This window comes from Macrotis lagotis, chromosome X (assembly GCF_037893015.1).
Source record: "Macrotis lagotis isolate mMagLag1 chromosome X, bilby.v1.9.chrom.fasta, whole genome shotgun sequence".
Classification (NCBI taxonomy): Eukaryota; Metazoa; Chordata; class Mammalia; order Peramelemorphia; family Peramelidae; genus Macrotis; species Macrotis lagotis.
In genome coordinates this window covers 190,954,993-190,980,284 of record NC_133666.1, presented here as the reverse complement: position 1 = coordinate 190,980,284, position 25,292 = coordinate 190,954,993, and the positions used below count along the sequence as shown (strand labels likewise).

Sequence of the window (25,292 nt, the reverse complement as noted above, 5' to 3'; positions counted from 1 at the left end):
GGCTTCCTAATAGAATTCCTGCCCAAATCCAAAAATCTGAATATCTGTGGGCTTAACCTATAGGTGGAATCAAAAAAGTATTACTAGTTAGACTTAGAAGAATAGAGTAGAAAAACAAGGCAGTTCCTAATATGACCCCTACCACCACCACTACCCCATCCTGGTGTTAAAAACAGAGGTAGGAGAAATGGTACTTCTGCAAGGATGATAGGCAGCAATGACATTGCCTCAAAATGAGTGTAAATGAGTATTCTTTCCCCATTACATTTAGTTTTGGTATTTTTTGGAGTTACAACATAACTTTATTTATAATAAAAGAACTATTAATAATTTCTCTGCAACTGAGGTCCTGTGCTGAGGAACACAAATTCAAATAGCTCCTATTAAGGCAGCACCAGATTATGTGTCCATGGTCCTAGGACTAGATGAAATTCAGATAGGCTCATCCCTCTGAGTTTGACCTCCAGCTGATTAAATCTTTGGCCTCAACTATTAAAGCATGGAAGGAGTTGTGATCCAAAGTGGTGGAAGAAGTATCCACACTGATGATATGATGCCTTAATTGACCTCAGGAGCTAAGGTTCATCTTCATTACCACAGATTCCTGGTGCTCTTGGTTACATTAATGTAACTTTTCTGGTCCCCTTAAGCAAAGATTTTTCACTTTTTTCCTTTCATAGACCCCTTAGACAATGTGGTGAAATTCGTAGAAGCTTCTCAGAATAGTATTTTTAAATATTTAAAATGTTAAAATGTTTAAAACTATATAGGATGGGCAAAGGAAGCCAATTATATTGAAAATCAGTTGTTAAAATACTTCAAAAACATGTTCACAAACCCCAAGATAAAAATCTGTTGCCTTAATAAGACATAAAAAGTTAACTCACATTGGTTTCTTCAGATTAGGTGAAAGACCCAGGATTGAATGTCACTATGCTCTCCTCTGCTGACGAAAGGCATTTCAGCATAAAGGAAATGGGGGCTGCCTACCCCAGTTAAAAATCACAATGTTATTGTTGAATATCCTTTCTATACTGTGTCTAGGTAAATCTTTTGAAAGCTGAATGTCCTTCTGATTGATCTTTGCCCCTTTTTTGTCCTCCATTTTTGAAGAAGACAATGACATCAGGGAGGTGATGCCATGACAAACAAGTGAATTGAATTTGAGTCGGGGGGGGGGGGGCTGTGCTAAGTCACCAGCCTCACTTTCTGTTCTTGTGTTAACTGGGTCCAGTGGCCAGATATAGTTCAGGACAACTAGAGATGGCCCTGGATATCCTTCTAGTATGAGCCTAATCTAACAGGGGATTAGATGAAATTATTCCAACCACTAGAAGGACCCATCACAATCTGGTTGTAACCTGCCATTTTAATCCCTGATCCTGTTGCTGCCCTAAATTAACCTTTCTCTTCAGTCAAATGATCTACTCACTCTCCTCTAGGCAAATATTTGCTCTAACAACTTCCTTCACCTATATCTTGTTCCTTACTCTACTTCTTTGAATCTTAGCAATTTTTTTTTCAAATTTGTTTCAAGACTAAATTCCTCTGGAAAGCCTTTCAGGCCAACTTGACCCCTCTGATTTTTCCTTTTCCTGTCCATATTCCTCTAACACCATTATTACCACTTTTCTAGCATCTATCAAATACTTCGAGTGATGCTTACATATGTATACTTTATGTCTTTTTAGCCAGATTGGAAGCAAAGTCATATCATATCCACTACACTTAGCATAGTGCCAGATCAACTTACATAAATATTGGTTGATTAATGAATAATTTATCTTATTTTTTGTGCTTTCCAGTTTACAAAGGGCATTTACCTATATTATCTCATTTAATCCTCCCAACGTTCTTGTGAGGAAATTATTAATAATAATAACAACTAAAATATATATATTGATTTGCAAAGGACTTTACACATATGATCTCATTTTATTCTAACAACAGTCCAGAGAGGTTATGCTATTATTATCCCCAATTTACAGTTGAGAAAACTGAGGTAGATAGACATTCAGCAAGGGAAGTATAAGATTTGAAATCAGATTTTTCTAATTACAGTCTAGTATTCTATCTATTACACTACCAAGTCCCAGGAATTAGTATTGAATCATGAATAATTTCATTAATCTTATAGATATTTGTCTATGTTTGTATATGATTGTTCCCTCCATAATGGAGATGATAATCTATCCACACCCCATGTTCTAAGCATTCTTATTTAGGGCTTTATGAAAGAATCTAAAGACTCTTAAAGAATCCTCCATTTAAGGTCTACTCAATTCATTGAAGGCTTTACTCTCAGTCTTTTAAGAGCTTAAGGATGCCAGTGTAATGCTTGAACAATTCATCTGTTCTCTCTTGTTGCTGAGAAATCTACTTCCTTTTCTAGTAATGGGTATACACATACACACACACACACACACACACACACACACACACAAACACACACAAATACGGTAATTAACTTTTTAGGCACAAGGCTTTGTTGGCAATGTGATGTGACCTGTTTTTACCAATTATGTGTCTTTTTATTACTACTGAAGTTACTGTAACTTTGAATAATCTCTTCTGAGAGCTCAATGTTTTATGGACTACTGGTGGTCCACCCCCCAAGTATAGTAGGATTGAAAAAGTGAGTTTTTCCAGCATCAGGAAGTTTTGGATCATTGAAAATAGTATTTTTAAATGTGATCCAGTCCAATCACAATTCCCATTCCATCTCTTACACACAAGCTAAATGGATTGTCTATCAATATACATTTTTTATCAACTTCATTTTTTCATGTAGATGGTTATCTAGTTTCTTCTCAATAATGGATCTCACTGAAAAGGTTTGTAGTGTTCTGAAGTTTTGATGCTATTAGCACATTGTCATCTTTGAATAATGGAAATAGCATAAGCTTATTTTTAACCATGGAAAATATCAATGGATTTTTCAGGAGGAAATTATCATAATGTTATAAATGCATTTGCAAGGAAATATGATATTCATATTTAGGTTTGATAACTTATTTTTATTTTTGTAGTGTCATACAAATTACATTCCAGTCTGTGGCTCAAATGGAGACACTTACCAAAATGAATGCTTCCTCAGAAGAGCTTCTTGTAAACATCAGAAAGAAATAACAGTAGTATCAAGAGGACCATGTTTCTCTGGTATGTATTATACTATTATGTTTTTTGGCATCAAATCATTTTAGGATATACTTCTATCTCTTCCCTTTAACTCCAGAGTCCTTTCTTATAATAAAGAATTTTCCATCAGAACTGGCCAGTGTAGCAAATATGTCTGTCTTCATCTTCTATTTTTTGAACTTCCTAGCCCTTCCTCATCCCTACTGAGAAGAGAGTTTCATTATCTGTCCTCTAGTAATTGCATTTAACCTGAATTCTATTTTCTTTCTATGTTGTTTTCACTTATTTGATTATAGGTGTATAAATTTTTTCCTTGATTCTTCCTTTTCCACTCTGCATTAGTCCATTCAGATTTTCCTATGTTTCTCTGAATTCTTCACATTTTTAATTTCTTGTGGCATAATAACATAATATTACATTTACCACTTTGATTGCAAAGTTTTTGCTACCATAAAAATATGAATGCCATCAATATTTTTGCAAAAATAAGACTTTTCTTTTTTTGTTTTTTTATTTTCTTGACCTATATGTCCAATAATGGGCTTTCTGGGTCAATGAAGATGAGTAATTTAATCTTTTTTTCCTAATTTCAAATTATTTTTGAAAAACAATAGTATATTATTGTGATTGACTTCCAACATTGACTTGTTTCTTTTATCATCCTTACCAATTTAATGGAAGTGAGACAAAACCTAGACTTGTTTTAATTTTAATTTCTCTTGTTAGTGATGATTTGGAATGTTTTTTCCAAATGTAACACTTCACATTTCTTGAACTGATTCAACCATTTTGCTGGTCAATTTGGAACTTTGCCCAAAGGGCTATAAACTGTGCATATCCTTTGACCCAGCAATATTGCTGTTAGGTCTGTATTCCAAAGAGATTTAAAAAAGGACCTATGTGTACAAAAATTGGCACTTAAAGGGATGTCTATAAATTGGAGAGTGGCTGAACAAATTGTACTATATGATTGTGATGGAATACTATTATGCCATAAGAAATGATGGGTAATATACTTCCAAAAAGATCCAGAAAGATTTACATGAACTTATTCAAAATTAAGTGAGCAGGACCAGGAGACCAAGAGAATTATATACAGTAATAGCAATATTATACAATGATTAACTATGAATGACTTAGCTATTCTCAGTAATACAGTGATCTAAGACAAATAAAAAAAATGCTATCTATCTCCAGAGAAAGAACTGATGGAGTCTGAATACAGATCAACACATACTGGTTTTTTTTTCATTTTGAGGGTTTTTTGACTATGTTTCCTTTCATGACTAATATAGAAATGTTTTGCATGTATAATCTATATTAAATTACCTACATACTCAATGAGATAGAAGGGAAAGATTTTGGAACTAAAACCTAAAAAAAATGTTAAAAATTATTTTTACATGTAATTAAAAATATTAATTTTTTAAAAAGCAGTTCACATTTCCTCTTCTGGAAACTATTTCTCCATATCCTTCTTAGAAGTTGGGAATAAGGAGAAAAGAACAGAAGATAATGCCAAGGGATTTTGAGATGAAGAGAAGTGTAGAAGAGGAAGCTGATATCAAAGGCTTCAATTTTCTCAATAATTTAAGAAACGAGGTCCTCAGCTAAGAGATTTGGAGGAGAAGAATATGTGTGAGTTTTAAGGAGAAGAGATCTGGAATAGCTTCAGAGGAGAATAAAATTAGGAAACAATTAGAGAAGAATAAAAGGATTGCCGTACTTCACTGATAGCCTGGTGGAAGGACATAAATCTGTTGTATACTCAGTAAACACAGCTGTGTGGCTTCCTCTAGTTCTGTTCAACAGCATGTGAGTAGGAGTGAGGGAGATGTGTGATATGTCTTATCCAGGGCTGAGATTTGGCAAGAGACAAATAGTGATGGGGAAAAGGAACAAAGAATTCAAGAAATGATTACCATGTAGAATTCAATTAGTTAACTATCTGGTGCAGTTTGAAAAAGGAAAGTGAAGCCAGATCAGTGGTAATGGTTTGAGAAAACACAGAGATGGAGGAATTGGAAGTCATTGTGAAAGCAAAGAATGAGTTTAGGAGGGTTGAGGAGGTGAAAGAGATAGGCGGTTGGTCAGCTAGAATAAAGTCAGATTTTTTTTTAAATTAAGGAAATAGGAAGTAGAATATCTGTGGATAATTGTGTGATGTGACCATACCTGTGTGTGACTGAGTTGTGAAGTCAAATAGGTTATGGGTTTTAAAAAGTCTGAGAAGCTGAGAGATTGTGTGAAAGTCAGTGGGCATATAGAAATGGGGTAGGAGGGCAGAATTAGTAAGGTGGTACAAAGTCAAAGCCAGAACCAGATCCAGAAGGCTAGGTTGTAAAACCGACTCTGAATTCAAAGGCAGTGAAGCCAAAACCAAGAAGAGTCTACATAGAGCAGATCTAGGAGAAGAGCACAGTGGAAAGAATCAGTGACATACAGCTCTTTGTGACTCCATGGATTTTCTTGGCAAAGTTACTGGAGTGGTTTTGCTAATTCCTCTTCCAGTTCATTTTACAGAAGAAGAAACCAAGGCAAACAGAATGAAATGATTTGCTGAGGGTCCACTGCTAGTAAGTACCTAAAACTGGATTTAAACTCAGATGAGTCTTCCCTGACTCCAGATCCAGCATTATATATACTGCATCACCTAGTTGCCCCAAAGATACCTTAAACTACAATTTGGTTCATACAAAGTCTGCCCTTGATATTTTCACACATTGTCTGTCTTCTGCACATTGAAATTCTATTCTCATTGTATTCTGTCATGATGACCAGAGGCTGGTTTCTAACCATGAGTACTCCACTGACTCCTGTCTAAGGAAACCATCCTGATACATTCTTAAAGGCAGAGGGATGTTTTCAATCTAGGCATCTGTGAAGCCCCTTGCACAACTGCCACTCATCTGTTCAAGGTATATCCTTTATTTTGTGTGGTTCCATTATTTTCCCATTGAAGGAGGGATGATAAACCACAGAGAAATTAATTTTTATTTGTAGAGTTTTATAGTGTGTGATCCAGGGATAGGAAATTGAGAGATTTTATTTCAGAAGAAGTAAGAAAGTAGGTTTTAAGGTTGAAGAATATTCCATGGAAATAAGTGGGCCATCTTAGTGGTAATGGTGGATATCTTATAATCACACATATAGGTCATCTTAGTAGTGCCAGAACTGTCAAGATGACAGCTTATTTTGAGGGTGGAGGCAGATCAATGACAAATTATATAGATGGTGAGCACCAGAAACTCTAGGGATTGAATAGGGACAGTTTTCTTGTTGGGTCTCTGACCTGAGCATAGACCATACATTGGAAGTCTAGTTGAGTTTATGTCAAATGTATGGCTACCAAAAGGTAAAGTTTAAACAACTTAACATGTCTTGTAGCTGGTCTGTCTTGGTAGTTATAACAGTTTTACCTGGTCTTCTCTAAGTGGCATTTATAGGTAAGGATATAACTATGGGTAGTCTATAGCTATGCATATATCTGTAACTGAGTAGGGGTAGTCTATAACTATGCTAATCAGAATCTTCCTCAACAGTCCATAGGATCAAAGGATCATCAATTTAAAACAGTAAATGATCTTATAGCTTACTCCAGTTTCCTCCATCCTTCCCTTCTTTCCCCTTGCTCTCAATTTACAGATAAGTAAACAGAAGCTTTAAGTTAAGAGATTTGACCAGGACCCACGATAAAATTTCAATATAGGTCTTCCTTCAATGTAGCACTCTTTTCTCATGTTCACTAGTCTAGACAAGTTTGTATATCAGCTGAGCTTTCTGTCAGCAGGTGTCTGACTTTCAGCTCTTACCCTGTATTCTAGAATCTTCTCATTGCTTCTGGACCTAGACTTAGAAGCTTTCCTAAAATAGAAACAACCAGAGAATGATGTCTTCCACATTGGATGCTTTTTCAGTTTGGAGACTTAAGATTTTTGGTTTTTAGGATGATTTGGTATATGACTTCTTCTAGATCAAGGATTCTCTACCTGGGGTCCATGGACCCCCTAGTGGACTGTAGCTATTCATAAACTTGGAAAAGACCATATGACATCTTTATTTCAATATAATTGGTTTCCTTTGCATTCTTACATTTTATATATTTTTTTATTTAAAAACATTATTCTGAAAAGGGCCCATAGACTTTGCCAGACTGTTCAAAGGGTCTTTGACAAAAAAATTTAAGAACCCTTGCTCTAAGTGCTATGTCCAGACCTTAAATACAGAGAGACACTCTTTCTCAAATGATATAATTCTCATTAATTCAAAACAATTTCTAATATTATGTACATGTCCAGGCATGCCATATTAAAGGTCAAACTAAAAAAAATTATGGTTCTTTTGAAGTACTCTGGAAAGATCAGCTTCTATAACAAATGGTAGAAGAACGGGGTATTCTGGAATGGAGCTTTTCCTGGAATTCATGAAAGTATTTTCCACGGCAAGGCACCACAGAACAGCTTTTGAGTTTTTAATGGAATGTTGAGGTGTGCCATCAGGGAATGAGGGAAAGGAATAAATATTTATCTAGCATCTACTGTGTGTGACAGACAATCTGCTAAACACTTTATTATCTCATTTGATCCTCTCAGCAATCCTGGGAGGAAGGTACTATTATGATTCACATTTTACAGGTGAGGAAACTGAGGCAAACAGCAGTTAGGGGACTTGCTCAGAGCCATAGAGCCAGTAAAGTATTTTCAGTAGGATTTGAGCTCAAAGTTTTCCTGACTCCAGGCTCAGTACTCTATCCACTTCTCCACCAACTACTTCTCTTTGAGGATGGAGAATTTGAAGATGATCCAGCCATGGTAATCCATGAAGCCTAGGAACTTCTGAAAGTCTTTTGTTTGGTGTGGGTTTCTTATTTCAGTATAGCAACTACTTTGTTTGGCTAATTCTTATCCCTTTCCATCCTATAGTGTGCCCCATAAACACTTTCTTTTCTCTGTTAAATTACATTGTTTTCACTGAAAGCCACTGTTCATGGATGAGGACAGTCAAGAATGATTGATGGTGCTATATTTGGTCCCAGTGGTACCCCAGCATGTCATTCAAGTAGACTCTTCCCCAATACCACCCCCTTCACAGGGAGCAGGCCTTTTTGGAAGATGACATTTATAAACCTTTGGAAACTTGCCAGAGCTTTTGCATTGTTTGAAGGACATTGACAGTATACTCAAGCTGGTCATCCCATTCAAAATGGAATTTTTTCCCTCATCATCCTCCCTTATGTGAATTATATTGTAGGTCCAGTTTTGAGCATATGGTTGTCTAGTCTAAACTGATTTAAGAGGTTTGAAATTATGGGTAAAAATAGTTGAGTTGTCATGAGCAAAGCAAAATCCAAGGAAAAATAGATCAAGTTTCACTCTCCTTGTTAGAGAAGGCTCCATGGAGGAGGTAGATTTGATCATCTTGACTGGAGGGTAGGATTTCAAAAGTTAGAGATGATTGAGAAGGTTATTTCAAGTAAATGGAATATTATTTTTAAAAAAATTATTTTTAGCATTCATTTTTATTTGATCTAAATTTTTAAAAATTATTTTTATTTTTAATTTATGGAATAAAACAAACATTCCCGTAACATAATTTAATAAAAATGATTGCAGATGAGATTGCAAATACGTTATGTACAACTTGCTATTCCTTTTAAATATATAATAAAGTTATCGTTTAGCATTCATTTTTTTTTTAGGTTTTTTCAAGGCAAATGGGGTTAAGTGGCTTGCCCAAGGCCACACAGCTAGGTAATTATTAAGTGTCTGAGACCAGATTTGAACTCAGGTACTCCTGACTCCAAGGCAGGTGCTCTATCCACTGCACCATCTAGCTGCCCTGAGCATTCATTTTTAAAAATTGAGTTCTGAATTCTCTCCTTCCTTCTAGCCCCTCCCCCATTTGTTGAGAAGGCAAACAATATGACACCCTTTATATATGTGAATTCATGTAAAACATTTCCATATTAGCTATTTTGTTTCCAAAAAGCAAGAAAAATAAGAGTGAATAAATATACTTTAATCTGCACTCAGAGTTCATCGGTTCTCTCAGCAGGTGAACAGCATTTTATTATGGATCCTTTGGGATTTTCTTAGTTCATTGTCTTGATCAGAATAGCTAAATCTTTCACAGTTTTCATCTTTATAATGTTGCTGCTACTTTGTACAATGATCTGCTTTCTTCGATTTGCACCTAAGTCTCCCCAGACTTTTCTGAAACTACTCTACTCATCATTTCATATAGCACTTCCATCTTAATCAAATACCCACCATTTATTCAGCCATTTAAAGGGAAAATCATGAGCAAAGAAAAGGAGGCATGCAAACACAAGGGCACATACAGGGAATGAAAAATAGCTCATTTGGGGGTTAAAATGTAGATTACCAGACATGGAGTCATTTGAGATAAGGCTGAAAAAGTAGAGTGGTAGCAGATTATGGAGAATTTTGAATGCCAAGACTAAGGGGTTAAGGCTTTACTCAGGAGAAAACAGGGAGCCATCAAAAGATTTTAAATAAAAGAGTGACATGACCGGATCATGCATGAAGAAGATTAATCTGGCCATAGTACAGCTTTGGTTCTGGCGAAAGGCTTTAATAGGCATTTTTTTTATTTATATAGGCAGTGATTAATTGGTGGAGCACTGTTATGATTCATTATGCCTGTCTGACAGACTTGGAGCTTACACAGTTGCTCCCTGAAACAGCAGCAGAAGGGGCTCATTTATCGAGGGACACAGCTGGGGTACTTGTGAGTGGTGGCCCACACCCTGCTGCTCCAGCCCCCCCTCCCTGTCCCCAGCCAGCATTAGCTGCACTCCCATAATTATGAAATCCCACACTTGACTCAGCTTTCTTGGGGCATAATGTCTTGGAATAAGATGATACTAGCAATTGACAAAGTGCTTGATACATAGTAGGAACTTAATAATGCTTCTTTTTATTATTTATAAGATTATTTATAGCTAAGGTGGTAGTAGCTATATGAATGCAGAAGAGACAGGAGATACCCTAGCACCAAGATAGCAAGAGAATACACCCTTCCTGGTGGCTAGGTTTACTTGGGAAACAAAGTTATTGAACAAAGACTTGCTTAACCAATATAGAGTGAGAATAAAATCAACTGGATTTGATTTGTGAGTATTTTTACCAATCTACAAGGTTGCCTAATGAAAGTCCTTTGTCCACTCTAGGGATATTATTACCTCATAAGCAGAGAAATATTCCATGTAGAACTATATAAATACTAACACCTTCTTTAATTTTCTTTTTTTTTTTTAAGATTTCATACTTATCACCCACTTCTGATTGCACACGTCATTCCAAAGTCCATTTTCTTCATTTCCTTATATGCCTTGTTATCTTGGATTTGCCAAATATTTTTTAGCAAATTACATAATATATATGTAATATGTTATATTATAGTTATATGTTATATAGTATTTTATGTTAAATTTTTCTGTTATGATATATATATAGGGAAATATCTTAATCTCATCAGTAGCAAATCACATGAGTTAATGCATTCTTTGGGGAATTTTTTTTTGAAGACCTCATATTCATCATATATAGATTTTATTAGGGTTTTGTTTTATTTTGCAAGGCAATGGGGTTAAGTGGCTTGCCCAAGGTCACACAGCTAGGCAATTATTAAGTGTCTGAGACTGGATTTGAACCCAGGTACTCCTGACTCCAGGGCTGGTGTTCTATGCACTGCACCACCTAGCTGCCCCCATATATAGATTTTAGTAAGAGAGGATGACATTTTCTGGCCTAAGTGACTTTTTCTTTACCTCAAATATCTCTGTTACTAGACAGGAACCCATCTATATTTGATCCTGCTGCATTCTGCTACTGACCTTTTAAATGAGGGGTTTAGGGGCAGCTAGGTGGTGCAGTGGATAAAGCACTAGCCTTGGAGTCAGGAGTACCTGGGCTCAAATCCGGGCTCAGACACTTAATAATTACCTAACTCCTTGCTTGGCTCCATTCACTGTGCCACCTAGCTGCCCCTAAACCCCTCATTTAAAAGGTCAGTAGCAGAATGCAGCAGGATCAAATATAGATGGGTTCCTGTCTAGTAACAGAGATATTTGAGGTAAAGAAAAAGTCACTTAGGCCAGAAAATGTCATCCTCTCTTACTAAAATCTATATATGGGGGCAGCTAGGTGGTGCAGTGCATAGAACACTAGCCTTGGAGTCAGGAGTACCTGGGCTCAAATCCGGGCTGAGACACTTAATAATTACCTAGCTGTGTGGCCTTGGGCAAGCCACTTAACCCCATTTGCCTTGGAAAAAAAACTTAAAAAAATAAATGAGGGGTTTATAGAAGGAAGGGGCATCTAGGTGGCACAGTGAATGGAGCCAAGCAAGGAGTTAGGAAGATCTATCTTTCTGAGTTCAAATTGATCTCAGACACTTATTAGCTGTGTGACCCTGGGCAAGTCTTTGCCTCAGTTTCTTCATCTGCAAGATGAATTGGAGAAAGAAATGGCAAACCACTTCAGTATCTTTGCCAAGAAAACACTTAATTGGTTCACAGAAAGTCAAACATAACTGAAAAACAACTGAACAGCAACAAACAAAGAAGGAGGACATTTCCATGCCTAGAAAAAACATATTAATTATACTTTTCTAAGCTTGGAGAGTACTTGAATTTAAACTTCTTCAAATTAATTGACTTTTTATAATTATAATTTATCATTCTTTAAGAAATTTCAAAAGGGAAATTTTTCTCTACTACTAAGGAATATTCTAATTTAGCTTAATAGCTAGAAAAATAAATGCATGACTTAAAAATGACATTTTGCTTTTTTTAATAACATCTTAGTAATAATTATGTTTGTCCTTCATTCTCAAAGAAGACCATGATATCAGGGAAGTGATGCCATGACAAACACATGAACTAGATTTAGTGAGGGGGTGCCGTGCTAAGTTACCAGTCTCAATTTCTCTCCAGAATCATCTGGGTTCAGTGGCCAGATATGAATCAGGACAACTGGAGATGACCTTGGATGCCAGGAAATCAGGTTTAAGTAACTTAACCAAGTTCACACAGCTAGTGTGAGTCTAGTGTCTGAGGCTGAATCGAACTCTGGTCCTCCTGATTCCAAGGCCAGCGCTCTATCTACTGCACCACCTAGCTGCCTGAATAGTATCATATTATCTCTATGAATGAAAAACTTAGGGGAACAGAAGGGGAGAAAAAGTATTTCCAGGTACAATGTTAATATTTATGTGTATTTTTTTTCAGATAATGGTTCTGGCTCTGGAGAAGGAGGTAAGTTTTAACTAACAATTGCATTTCTTTTAATAAAAGCATATTTGCATGATTATATTTTATCCAAGAAATGTTTAAGCCAAAAGTGAGAAAAGAGAATAATCCATTGTAATCCTTTTAAAATGAATAGTCTTTGAAGAAATCTTCCCAGCAATTAAAACAGATTGTGTTACCCCAGTAGTTAATAAAGTCCCCTTCATTGTAGGTTTTGAATTAGAGGGAGAATGATTATTTATTGGAAATGCTATGTAGAGACCACAGGACTTGTAGAAAAGAGTACTGGATTTAAGTCAGCAGACCTGAAACAGAGTTTCTGATGCTTCTGAACAGTATGACTATGTGGAAGTTGAAATCACTTAATACGTGACTTTATCAATAAAGTTCTTTATCAATAGGTTCTTTATCAATAAAGTGGGTACTTGTACTGCTTACTTTCCAGGGTCAATATAATAAAAGCATTTTGTAACTTTAAGATATTTTATAAATGGAAGTTAGGAGGGGGAGATTCATGTTTAGTGAAACTACAGTCAACATCTGAAGTCACCTTTTATAAATCTAGATACCCCCCTCCCACAGGAATGATTTCAATGTTCCTTACAATGGCAAGAATGGAAATTATAAAGTTTGTTGTTGTTTGGGCTATAGTTTCCCCCCCCCCCCCCCCCCCCCCCCCGAGTTAAAGAGTTCTGAGAATGGGAAGAGAATTAAGGAAGAATATACTTATAGATAATATACCAGACAAAGAATTAGGAGAATTCTGAAGTTAACTGGGCATAAAAAAGAGGATTTAAAATCAACTCTAGAGGAGCTTGATTTTAATTAGAGTACTCAAGTAGATGACTCATAGATATTTTAACAGTCAAGCAAGTAAACTGATTTTTTTCAATGATTGAAGCCAAATGTTTCCCAGAAAAGCTCCATGATAGAAGAGTGGGCAAGTCTCTACAGCATTAGCAAAATTGAAAACTATAACCTTGGGCTAAGTGTAATCAGTCAATAGTCAGCAACATTTATTGGACCCTCCATTGTATGTAAAGTACTTTATTAGTTACTGAATGAGGCAAAAAAGTTGTATGTTTGAAGAAAATTCACTTTAGGGAATCCTACTTGGAGAAGCAATAATAAATTATGGTAATGATCCTTTCAACAATATTATAAATGCAACTCTCCTGGGAGGAAAAGTCAGATTTCTGCTATAAAGAACTTGAAAGGAATCCTGAGAGTCTGTTGAAGGCAGCTAACAGTTTTAACAAATCAAGTGAAATGGCAGATGTAAAAATACTTTGAAAAGTTGAAAGTGTTTTACAAATTTAAGGTATTTTAAAAAATAATTAATATATCATACATATAAACCCCCTTGGGAAGAAAAGCTAAAAGTACTAAATTCAAAAGAGAAATAAATTAACTCTGAGGAAACTTGGTTTCAGAATTCAATGAAAATCTAATCTAAATAATCAAAAGAGAGAGGAACATTAGCTATCAAGAATACATGATGAAGGCCAGAAGCATTGACAGTCAAACTTGGTTCCTAGTACTTCTCTAGACCCTCACAGAAGTGTATCCTTTATTTCATAGTGGAGGAAGGTTTTTAGGAAGGTTTTTTTAAGGAAGGTTTTTTACTGTATTGGAAGATAAACACCTACTTACCCAAAGACTGATTTTATCCCCTCAATGCTTTATCCCCCCCAATCATTATGAGAGGAGTCACTATTTTAACAAGCTATTGTTAAAAATGTCTACTTGGTTTGGGGTCTACATGGCTCTGAATTTTTCTCCTCATCTACAACCTTGTAACTTCCAACTTTTAGCTAGTCCCTTTGTTTTCCACTAGTTAAATATCTTTTGCCTCCAGGCAACCTGAATTTAGGCAGGGTTACAGAGGGTCTGACCAAAACCCAACTATAGGAATGAATTTATCTAAATTTAATGTTCTCCCATTGATGCTCTATGGCTGTGAATGGTTCTATGGAGCATCAAGACTTCAGAAGAAGTAAAATTATGAATAACCCTCCAAGTGAAGCATAGATGCAAAGTCAACATACTTAGAGCTATAGTATGTTAATGAAGGGCAAAGAACATATTATTGAGAACATGTCTAATTAGAAAAGGAGGTAAAGGGGCAGCTAGGTGGAGAAGTGGATAGAGCACCGGCCCTGGAGTCAGGAGTACCTGAGTTCAAATCTGGCCTCAGACACTTAATAATTACCTAGCTGTGTGGCCTTGGGCAAGCAAGAAAAGGAGGTAGACCAGGAAAGAGAATGAAAAGCAGAAAATCAACTCAACAGTAAATCAGAATTGGTACAGCCAAAAAGGCAGCATGGTATAGTTGGGGGGGTGACTCAAACCAAACTATAGGATTTAGAATGTGAAGATCTGGGTTCAAAACTTGATAGATGCCAGCTGTGATATCTTGGGTAGGTCACTTAATTTTGCTGAGACTGTTACCTATAAGATGAGAGGATCAAACTGATGCAGAGAATTATGAGAGAATTATAGATGTAGTAGAAACAAAATTCTGTAATCCTTTTTTGAAAAAGATTTTATTTATTTTGAGTTTTACAATTTTTCCCCCTAATCTTACTTCCCTCCCCCCACCTCTCACAGAAGGCAATTTGCCAGTCTTTACATTGTTTCCATGGTATACATTGATCCAAATTGAATGTGATGAGAGAGAAATCATATCCTTAAGGAAGAAACAAAATATAAGAGGTAGCAAGATCAGACAATATCAGCTTTTTTTTTCCCCTAAATTAAAGGTAATAGTCCTTAGTCTTTGTTCAAACTCCACAGATCATTCTCTGGATACAGATGGTATTCTCCATTTCAGACAGCCCAAAATTGTCCCTGATTGTTGCACTGATGGAATGATTGAATTCATCAAGGTTGTTCATCACCCCCATGTTGCTGTTAGGGCACATGATGTTTTTCTGGTTCTGCTCATCTCACTCAGCCTCAGTTCATGCAAATCCCTGCAGGCTTCCCTGAATTCCCATCCCTCCTGGTTTCTAATAGAACAATAGTGTTCTATGACATACATATACCCCAGTTTGCTAAGCCATTCCCCAATTGAAGGACATTTACTTGATTTCCAATTCTTTGCTACCACAAACAGGGCTGCTATGAATATTTTTGTATAAGTGATGTTTTTACCCTTTTTCATCATTTCTTCAGGGTATAGACCCAGTAGTGGTATTGCTGGATCAAAGGGTATGCACATTTTTGTTGCCCTTTCCAAATTGCTCTCCAGAAAAGTTGGATGAGTTCACAGCTCCACCAACAGTGTAATAGTGTCCCAGATTTTCCATAACCCTTTCAACAATGATCATTATCCTTTCTGGTCATATTGGCCAGTCTGAGAGGTGTGAGGTGGTACCTCAGAGAAGTTTTAATTTGCATTTTTCTAATAAGTAATGATTTAGAGCAATTTTTCATATGATTATGGATTGCTTTGATCTCCTCATATGCAAATTGCCTTTGCATATCCTTTGACCATTTGTCAATTGGGGCTTTTTTTTCACTTTGACTCAGTTCTCTGTATATTTTAGAAATTGTCAGAAACATTAGTTGTAAAGATTGTTTCTCATTTTATTACATTTCTTTTGATCTTGGTTACAGTGGTTTTGTCTGTGCAAAAGCTTTTTATTTTAATGTAATCAAAATCATCTAGTTAGTTTTTAGTGATGTTCTCCATCTCTTCTTTAGTCATAAACTGCTTCCCTTTCCATACATCTGACAGGTTAAACTAGTTCTTGATCTTCTAGTTTGCTTATAGTATTTTTTTTTTTATGTCTAAATCCTGTATCCATTTTGGATCTTATCTTGGTATAGGGTGTGAGGTGTTGGTCTAATCTAAATTTCTTCCATACTAACTTCAGTTTTCCCAGCAGTTTTTTATTGAAGAGATAATTTTTATCCCAATAGCTGGACTCTTTGGTTTTTATCAAACAGCAGATTACTATAATCATTTCCTGCTCTTGCACCTTGTCTATTCCACTGGTCCACCACTCTATTTCTTAGCCAATACCAGACAGTTTTGATGACTGATGCTTTATAATATAATTTTAGATCAGGTAGGGCCAAGCCCCTTTCTTTTGAACTTTTTTTCATTGAATCCCTGGAAATTCTTGACTTTTTATTTCTCCATATGAAAATTCTGTAATCTTAAATGCTTTTAAATCTTGTTAAATGGATGGAGATTCCTCGCTCTTGGGATGTAAATTCCATGGTTTTATTGTTTAATGTAAACTTTTTATCCTGATTTCATTTACAGACCCCTGTCTTCTATCCTTTACCTGAATCTGGTCAAGGGGGAAGGGAGTTCCCCTTTTTGCTCTCAGTGCCCACATAAGGGGCAAGGCTGCCTCTGTCTCTGTCTCTGTCTCTGTCTCTCTCTGTCTCTCTCTCTCTCTCTCTCTCTCTCTCTCTCTCTCTCTCTCTCTCTCTCTCGCCCAGTCACTTTGCTTGACTGTTCCTTATCTCTGTCTCTACCTATTTCCCTCTCACAGTGTCACTCTCTACCAGGCAACCACACCTAAACTTTTGTTGCCCTAAATGCTTCTGGCTCTTCAGGAGGAAAAACTTTTTAACCTGTTTACTTTGTTTTATTTCAAAAATAACATATTTCATATATATGAGCAATTTAACATCCCAGAGAGTATGCAAATTCCTTTGCCTTTCAGTAGCCCCCAAATCCCTATGCTTATCTGGTTTCCCCAGATCCCATGCAAAACTAGGTGACCTTGTGAGTCAGATCCTGTCCTCTGACCAGACAGGTCAGGCTCATTGATGTCACTGGTCATCTTGAATATTCCTGTCCCCACACAGAGTCTTTCCTGAAAATATTATGTTATAACTCACCTCTGTCAAAAGGGGGTCTCAGCTGCCCAGAAAGAACATAGTCTAACAATGGGGTTGAATGTGTAATCAGTTTGTTTAAAAGAATAAGGAGGGGCAGCTAGGTGGTGTATTGGATATCCCTGGAATTCTTCCTGGAATCAGGAGGACTTGAGTTCAAATCTGACCTCAGACACTTATTCATTATCTAGCTGTGTGACCTTGGGCAAGTCACTTATCCCCATTGCCTGCCCCCCCCCCAAAGAATAAGGAGCATATAAAGGATTTATGTGAGTACTTAGCAAAACAATTGATACTTTCCCAATGAACTCTGTTACCTTTACCAGAAAACTCATCTTCCTGAGTTCAACTCTCGTCTCAGATCCTTAGTTAGCTGGGTGACTCTGGGAAAGTCACTTAAGCCTTGTTTGCCTCAGTTTTCTCATCTGTTAATTGAGCTGGAAAAGGTAATAGTAAATTATTCCTATATCTCCTCTAAGAAAACCTTTAAATGGGGGCAGCTAGGTGGTCCAATGGATAAAGCACAAGCCCTGCAGTCAGGAGAGTTCCAGTCCAGCCTCAGTCACTTGACACAGGTCATATAACCCTGATTGCCTCTCATCCAGGGCCATCTCCAGTTGTTCTGATTCATATCTGGCCTCTGGACTCAAATGGCTCCAGAGGAGAAAGTACAGCACCCTTCCACTCAAATCTAATTCACATGCATATCATGGCATCACCATCCTGATATCATGGTTTTTGAGAGTGAAGAATAAACATTATCATCAACAAATGGGGGTCACAAAGGGTTGGGCTGACTAAAAAATTACTGAATGGTACTAATATTTTATTTTTTTCCAATTGCATATAAAGATAGTTTTCAACATTCATTTTGGCAAGATTTTGAGTTCTAAATTTTCTGCCTCCCTTTTTCCCTCCTTCCTCCCTAAATATATGTGTTCATTTTATTTCCACATTAGTCATACAACAAAACCTTTATTAGAGTTTTTAGCAGTTTTTCCTTACAAACTCAGTGCATTAAAAAGAGAATAGAAGATCCCCAGGTTGGTACAGCAACCCATCTAATACCTCTTCTCAGACTCTGGTTGGTATATGTAGTGCTAATTCTTTTAAATGATTATCAGTATAAAGTCTTTTCCTTAGTCTGAGCTAACATAGTTTAAATAAGAAAACATGCCAAATACATTAAAAATATATCCAGAAAAATGCATAAAAATATATATAGTGTAATTCTACCTGTATAATTAAAAAGTATTAATTATAGCTATGTTGCTTGGTAATGTAAAAAAGAATGAAAAAATCAACACCATAGAATCTTCTAGCTGAAAAGGATCTCAGGAGGTCATCTGATCTATTTTCCGGCCTTCAGACAAGGGAATGTATTTGTGAGGGGATACTTAATGTGATATTGCTTAATGGAAGAGGCAAGTTTGTATTAGAGTTATTAAAAGAAGAGAGGGTCGTGTTGTGATAGAGGAGTGGGCAGGAATGCAGGTTCCTGACTGGGCAGAAGAGGGAGCAAGAAGGTCACATGGAAGAGAGGTTAGCAAGTATGGGTTGGATTGGCGTAACAGAGAATCCAAACCAGTGAGTGACAGAAGGTGATGAGGCATTTTGATAATATAGGACAAGGAATTCTTAACTTTTCTTTTGTCGTAGATCCCCTTTGACTTTCTAGTGAAGCCTCTAAGCCCATTCTCAATATATTTGTTGCCCACATTGTAATTAAAAGACATACTTATTTCATTTAGAGGTTAGTGGAAATAAAGATGCAAAATATTTTTCCCCATCCAAGTTAATTGTTATTCGGTTGTTTAAGTTGAGTATAACTTTTCCTGACCCCTTTTGGGGTTTTATGGCAAAGATGCTAGAGTGGTTTGCCATTTTCTTCTCCAGTTCATTTTACAGATGAGGAAACTGGGGCAAATAGAGTAAAGTGACTTGCCCAGGTTCACACATTAGTAAGTGCCTAAGGCTGAATTTGAATTTAGGATTTCTTGATTCCAGACCCAGTATTATATCCATTGTGCCACTTAGCTGCCCTCCAAGTTCATGGACTCCTGAAATCTTTTAATGGAAACTTTGAGTGGGAGGGTCTATAGACTCCAAGTTAAGAATTCTTATTATAGGCCAGTTGATGAAAGACCTAGACATATGTTCCTACTTCATTTAAATATAGAGTTTTTCATTCATTAAAAGCCTTTGACACTTTTTTTTTATCATTTTCTACTTCATTCACTCAAATATTTCTTGAGTGTATTGAATACAGAGTACCATATCAAACTGCCATTCTAGGGGTTAGAGAGGTAGATGTGCTAGTAAATAGTTAACAACCTTCCTGAACAAGTATGTACCTATTTTTAAGGTTAATCTACTTTTAAGATTAATCTTATTACTTCTAGACTTAACAGTGATAGTGACGTTTGTCCTTCATTTTCAAAGAAGACCATGACATCAGGGAGGGGATGCCATGACAAGCACATGAATTAGATTTGAGTGGGGGGGGGGGGTGTTGTGCTAAGTCACCGGCCTTACTTTCTCCTCCAGAGCCATCTGGACAATTGGAGATGGCCTTGGATTCAAGGCATTCAGGATTAAGTAATTTGCTAAGGTCACTTAGCTAGTAAATATCAAGTGTCTGAGACTGGATTTGAACTCCTGCCCCCCTTATTCCAAGGCCAATGCTTTATCTATGGTGTCCCCTAACTTCCCCTAGACTTAACAAGACAATAACTCATACTATGGTTTATAGTAATTGCCAATTTCTGAGGTGTAAATGCTCACATTGAAAATTTAACAATTGGGGCAGCTAGGTGGCATAGTGGATAAAGCACTGGCCCTGGAGTCAGGAGTACCTGGGTTCAAATACGGTCTCAGACACTTAATAATTACCTAGCCGTGTGGCCTTGGGCAAGCCACCTAACCCCGTTTGTCTTGCAAAAAAAAAAAAACCTTAAAAAAAGAAAGAAATCTGTTTTGACTGATTATACATAACTATCAAAAGGGTTTTTTTTTTCTTTTTTTCCACCTGGAAATAGGAGGAAGTAGGAGAGAGAGAGAGAAAATGGATTTCAGTAAATTTCTAAAAATTGATTTGAAAAAAGAAAAAAATCACTCATTTTCACTTATGAGAGATGGGGGACTTTGAAAGAAAGAAAATACTATATTAACTGAGAAGAAAAATGAAAATGAACTTCCTTTCCACAAATGGCATATCTGAATATGAGGGGAAGGAAACCTAGCCCCTCCAGAGGTAGCCCAGTCCACAATGGACAACTTTAATTCTTGAGAAGTTTTTCTAGATATCAAGCTTAAATTTACCTCTTTGCCACTTCTACCCATCACTACTTTTTCTGACTTATATTTGAATTAATAAATTTAAATGTGTGACCCTTATAGGAAAAAAAATCAATAATAATTTGGTAGCATTTGTAAATTTAAAATAGACAATTCTCCAGTGAACAGAATCCTCCTCTTTTCCTAGGTCCCCTTTTAAAGCAGGTTTAAAATCTAGATGGGATGAGGTGCAGAAAAAGATCTGAGACCTGACTGAAATTTCATCATCCATCACCTCCTGTCTCCCATTATAACCTATATGGTATCTACTTATATTGATAGCCAACAAACCTTTACATACACTCATGTTGCTCAGTATTCAAAAAATGCACCTAAATATAATTGTCACTAAAAGAAAGATGTGAGTCAAAGACACAAATAAAGGCATTTTTGGCTTAATTTTTGCTCAAGATTGGTTTAGATTATTACTAATGCTTCATGTGGTATGATGGAAAGAGAAGATTTGAACTTGCATGCTATCTCTGACTCTTATTAGTTGTGTGACCCTGGCAAGTCACTATGCTCTCTGGACCTCAATTTCCTCATCTATAAAATGTTGGGGAGGAACTAGAAAACTCTAAAAGTCTTTAAATTCTAAATCTCTGACCATATATTGATGTCAGTCTATATTGATCTGACCCTGCTAATCCTCACCTTAAGAAATGACTTAACATGGTAGCCAGAGGCAGTTAGGTGGCACAGTGGATAAAGCACCGACCTTGGAGTCAGGAGGACCTGAGTTCAAATCCAGCCTCAGACACTTAATAATTTCTTATTATGTGACCTTGGGCAAGTCACCTAACCCCACTGTTTTGTAAAAACAACAAAAAAATTAAAATAACATGGTAGCCACACCATGGAATGGACAGATAATACCCTTTTAAGAAGATTTAATCAATATTTCTTGTATATAAATTGCTCCTAAATAATATCTGATAGGTTTTATTGGACAAAGACTTTGAACTTGATTCTACATTAGTCTTTCCCAGTGCATACTAACCTACAGTACCAAGGATGACCTCTGATTAATACAGCTCAATCCGAGATAGGACATAGGGTGTTGTTTCCTCCATCCTAAACAAATAGCAGACAGGACAGAATCATTTACTCTTTCCTCTTTCTGTTTGGATATACTGGGATAGATTCAGTACCTTTCTATTACCACACAACAGACAGAGGGAACTGTTCTGTGAAACAGAACCACCACTTTTCCAGCTTAGTGGGAGCATATCCAACTTGAGAATACTGGCCTGGAAAAGCAGATGGCATCAATGAAAACTGAAAAACTTTCATCTCAGCCTCATATAGAATGCATTCCTTAAGCTTTGGCTATTTCAGTAAATCCTTTAGGGGAAATTTTTTTCTTATTATGAACTTCACAAACATAACAAATATGAACATTTATATAAAGAACAGAGAAAAGAGGATTGTAAATGAAATCATGAATATTTATAACATACACTTTGTTGATTCTTTTTACTTTGTTACATTTTATTATTTATGTATTAAATTTGATGTAGTTTTCAAAAGCTAACTTGTTTGCTGTTATCTTCTTTTGAGCTTCCATCTGATCTCTTATTTTTTTTTATGCTTCATTGGTTATCTTTTCTTTATTTTTTTTATCACTCCCCTCATACTTTCCCCAAAACTCCTTCTTTAAAAAACCAAAGCTTCCCCCTTTTTTTTTTTAACAAATGAGCAGAGTCAAGCAAAACAAACACACACACACTGGTTATATCTGTAAATGTATTTCTCATTTTGTACACCTATGTTATCACCTCTCTACCAAGAGAGAAACATGATTTTTCATCAGACTTCTGAAGTCATAATTGGGCACTGCATTGAACAGAGTTCTTAACTCTTTTTCCTTTACAATATTATAGTCACTTTATAAATTGTTCTTCTGGTTCTACTCCATATTGTATCAGCTCATACAAATTCTAATAATTTCTTAGAGCACATTAATCTCATATTATCATATCATAACTTTTTCAGCCATTCTTCAATTAATTAGTTCCCATTTGGTTTCTAGTTCTTTGATACTACTGAAAGTACTGTTATAAATATTTTTTGTGTATATAGGATCTTTCCATCTGTACTTGATTTTTGCTACATATGAGTTTAATAGTGGAATCCCTGGGTCAAAGGTCATGTATGATTTAGTGACTTTTTGAACATCGTTCCAAATTGCTTTCCAGAATGGTTGGACCAATATACCTCTCTAGCAGTAGTGTGTCTATCTTCACAAGCTCTAACAATTACCATCCTCGCCTTTTTTCTCTTGTTTCTAAATTTAATGAGTGTCAGGTAGAACCTTTATATTGTTTTAATTTTCATTTGTCTAATGATTCGGAGCAATTTTCATATGGTTATTCATATGGCTTGCTTTTCTTCTTTTGAGAACTACCTTTTCGTATGCTTTGCCCATTCATCTGGTGGGGAATTGCTCTTGTGCTTATTTGGATATATTAGAATGTGTATTTTGGATATGTTTTATAAGAGGAGTTTTCTGCAAAACTTTTTTTGCCTATTAACTATTTCCTTTAGGGGAATTTTCTAGGCAAGCTGAGGACTTTCTCAAGTTTTACTTTTTTGGCTTAGATGAGAATATTTATACAACTCTAACCCCCTATATTCATCACCACTTAATGAGGACTAGATTTTTAAGACAGTAAACATGGTATAGGCAATGCACCAGATTTACAAAAAAAAAATGAAAATGATTCTCGACTCTCCTATTTACGAACTGGACAACTATGAGTCATTTCATCTTCTTGAGTTTCCTCATCTATAAATGGGGATAATAGTGAATATATGAATATATTTTGTGAATGTAAACCATAAAAGGCAAAATATAGAAATATTAATTTTGTAAATTTCACCTATCATAGAAATAAAACATATAACAGAAAAGATAATATCAGTACTATATAAAATATGTACAATTTGAATACGTGTATGTCTAACACTTTGTGAACCTTTTGGATTTTTTCCTTCTCTAGTACATTTTATAGATAAGAAACTAAGGCAAACAGGAATGGGTGAATTGCCCTGAGCCACATAGCTTGTAAGTATCTGAGGCCAGATTTGAACTTATGAAGATGAGTCTTCCTGATTCCAAGCCCAGTGATCTATCTACTACATCATCTTGAATAACAATCAATACTTTCCATCAGAATATTATAGTTGAAGCAAATAATAAAAAATTAGGAAAGAAAATGAGAAATAAAGCAGACTTAGTTTATATTGTTTAATGGTGACTGAAGTTTTTAAACCCTGAGCAGATAAAATGAACTTAAAAAGCAAATTGGGCCCAGCAGTTCTTGGGCAAATATGTAACTTTTCTTTTATGGGTCTCATCAGCAAGCAACAGTGAAAAAAAACCTAACCAGGATCTCTGTGGTCTTCAGTTTTTTCCTGAGACTTAAAAATCATTGGAGATAATTTTAGACTCCTTCTGTAACCATTTTAATGACCAAAGATAAGTACTTGTCATATACTTTGACAAATTTTGGGGAAGTACTCTGTTACATCTTATTCACATGCAAAAGCATATTAGGGAACTTAGTGGATTGAGTGCTAGACCTGGAGTCAAAAAGAGCTGCATTCCAGTCTGACCTCAGATAATTTGACTTTGAACATGTCACTCTTTACTTCTGTTTGCCTGAGTTTCTTTAATTATAAAATGGGAATAATAATAGTACCTACCTCCCAGGGTGGTCATGAAGAAGAATTGAGAGGGTGTGAATAAAAGCTGATGATTCAGATTTGGACTGGTTGAGGACAGGGGAGATTGAGGCATGGAACAGATCATTCCAATTATACATTACTTCTGTGGATTCCATTCTGCTTCTTTCCCTAGATTCCTTTTCTTTGTAATGAGGGAAAGGGGACAGAGAGAAGGAAAAAATAAAAGAGACTACATGGTAGAGGCAAAAACCTGATTAAAGTCATGAGTGTGAATGAAATGGACTCATCCATAGAATGAAAAAAAAGATAGCAGATTGAGTTAGAAATATATTGTTCATAAGAAACCCACTTGAAACATAAAAATTCATATGCAATTAAATTGAGGGGTTAAAGCAGAATTTATTATTTCTCATCTGAATCTAAAAAAATCTTGGCAATCTTGATTTCAGAAAAGGCAACAGTAAAAATAGACATGGTTAAAAGATAAAAAGGGAAGCTATATTATGCTTAAAAGAATCATAGATTATGTATTCTCATCACCTAATATGTATGCAAGGAGTGGCATAGAATTTAAGTAATCAAAGGAAAAAAACTAATTGAGCTACAGGGAACAATAGGCAGCAAAACCATTAATAGCTAGGAATCTCTGTGTGCTCCTTTCACACCTAGACAAAAATAGTTTACAAAAAAATTGAAATTAAGAACCTGAATATAATTTGAGAAACACTAAAGATGAGAGATCTCTTGATGATTAAATGGGATTTTAAGAGAATATTTCTATTTCTTACCTTGCTTAGTTCCTTTACAAAAATCTACCATGTACTTACCAGGCATTAAAAACACAGAGGGAGGGAGGGAGGGAGGGAGAAAGAGAGAGAGAGAGAGAGAGAGAGAGAGAGAGAGAGAGAGACAGAGAGAGAGAGACAGAGAGAGACAGAGAGACAGAGAGACCAAAAAGCAGAAATGTTAACCATATCCCTTATTGACCTCAACT

At 35.9% G+C, this 25,292-nt stretch overlaps 1 protein-coding gene across 1 annotated transcript in view; it reads left to right on the top strand.

The window, feature by feature from the left end:
• Positions 1-25,292, top strand: part of TMEFF1 (transmembrane protein with EGF like and two follistatin like domains 1) — a 148,377-nt gene that overhangs the window by 64,777 nt on the left and 58,308 nt on the right. Inside the window, exons 3-4 of the mRNA XM_074208230.1 lie at positions 3,030-3,159; positions 12,392-12,418. Coding sequence (XP_074064331.1) covers positions 3,030-3,159; positions 12,392-12,418 — 157 coding nt within the window. The remainder of the gene's footprint in view (positions 1-3,029; positions 3,160-12,391; positions 12,419-25,292) is intronic.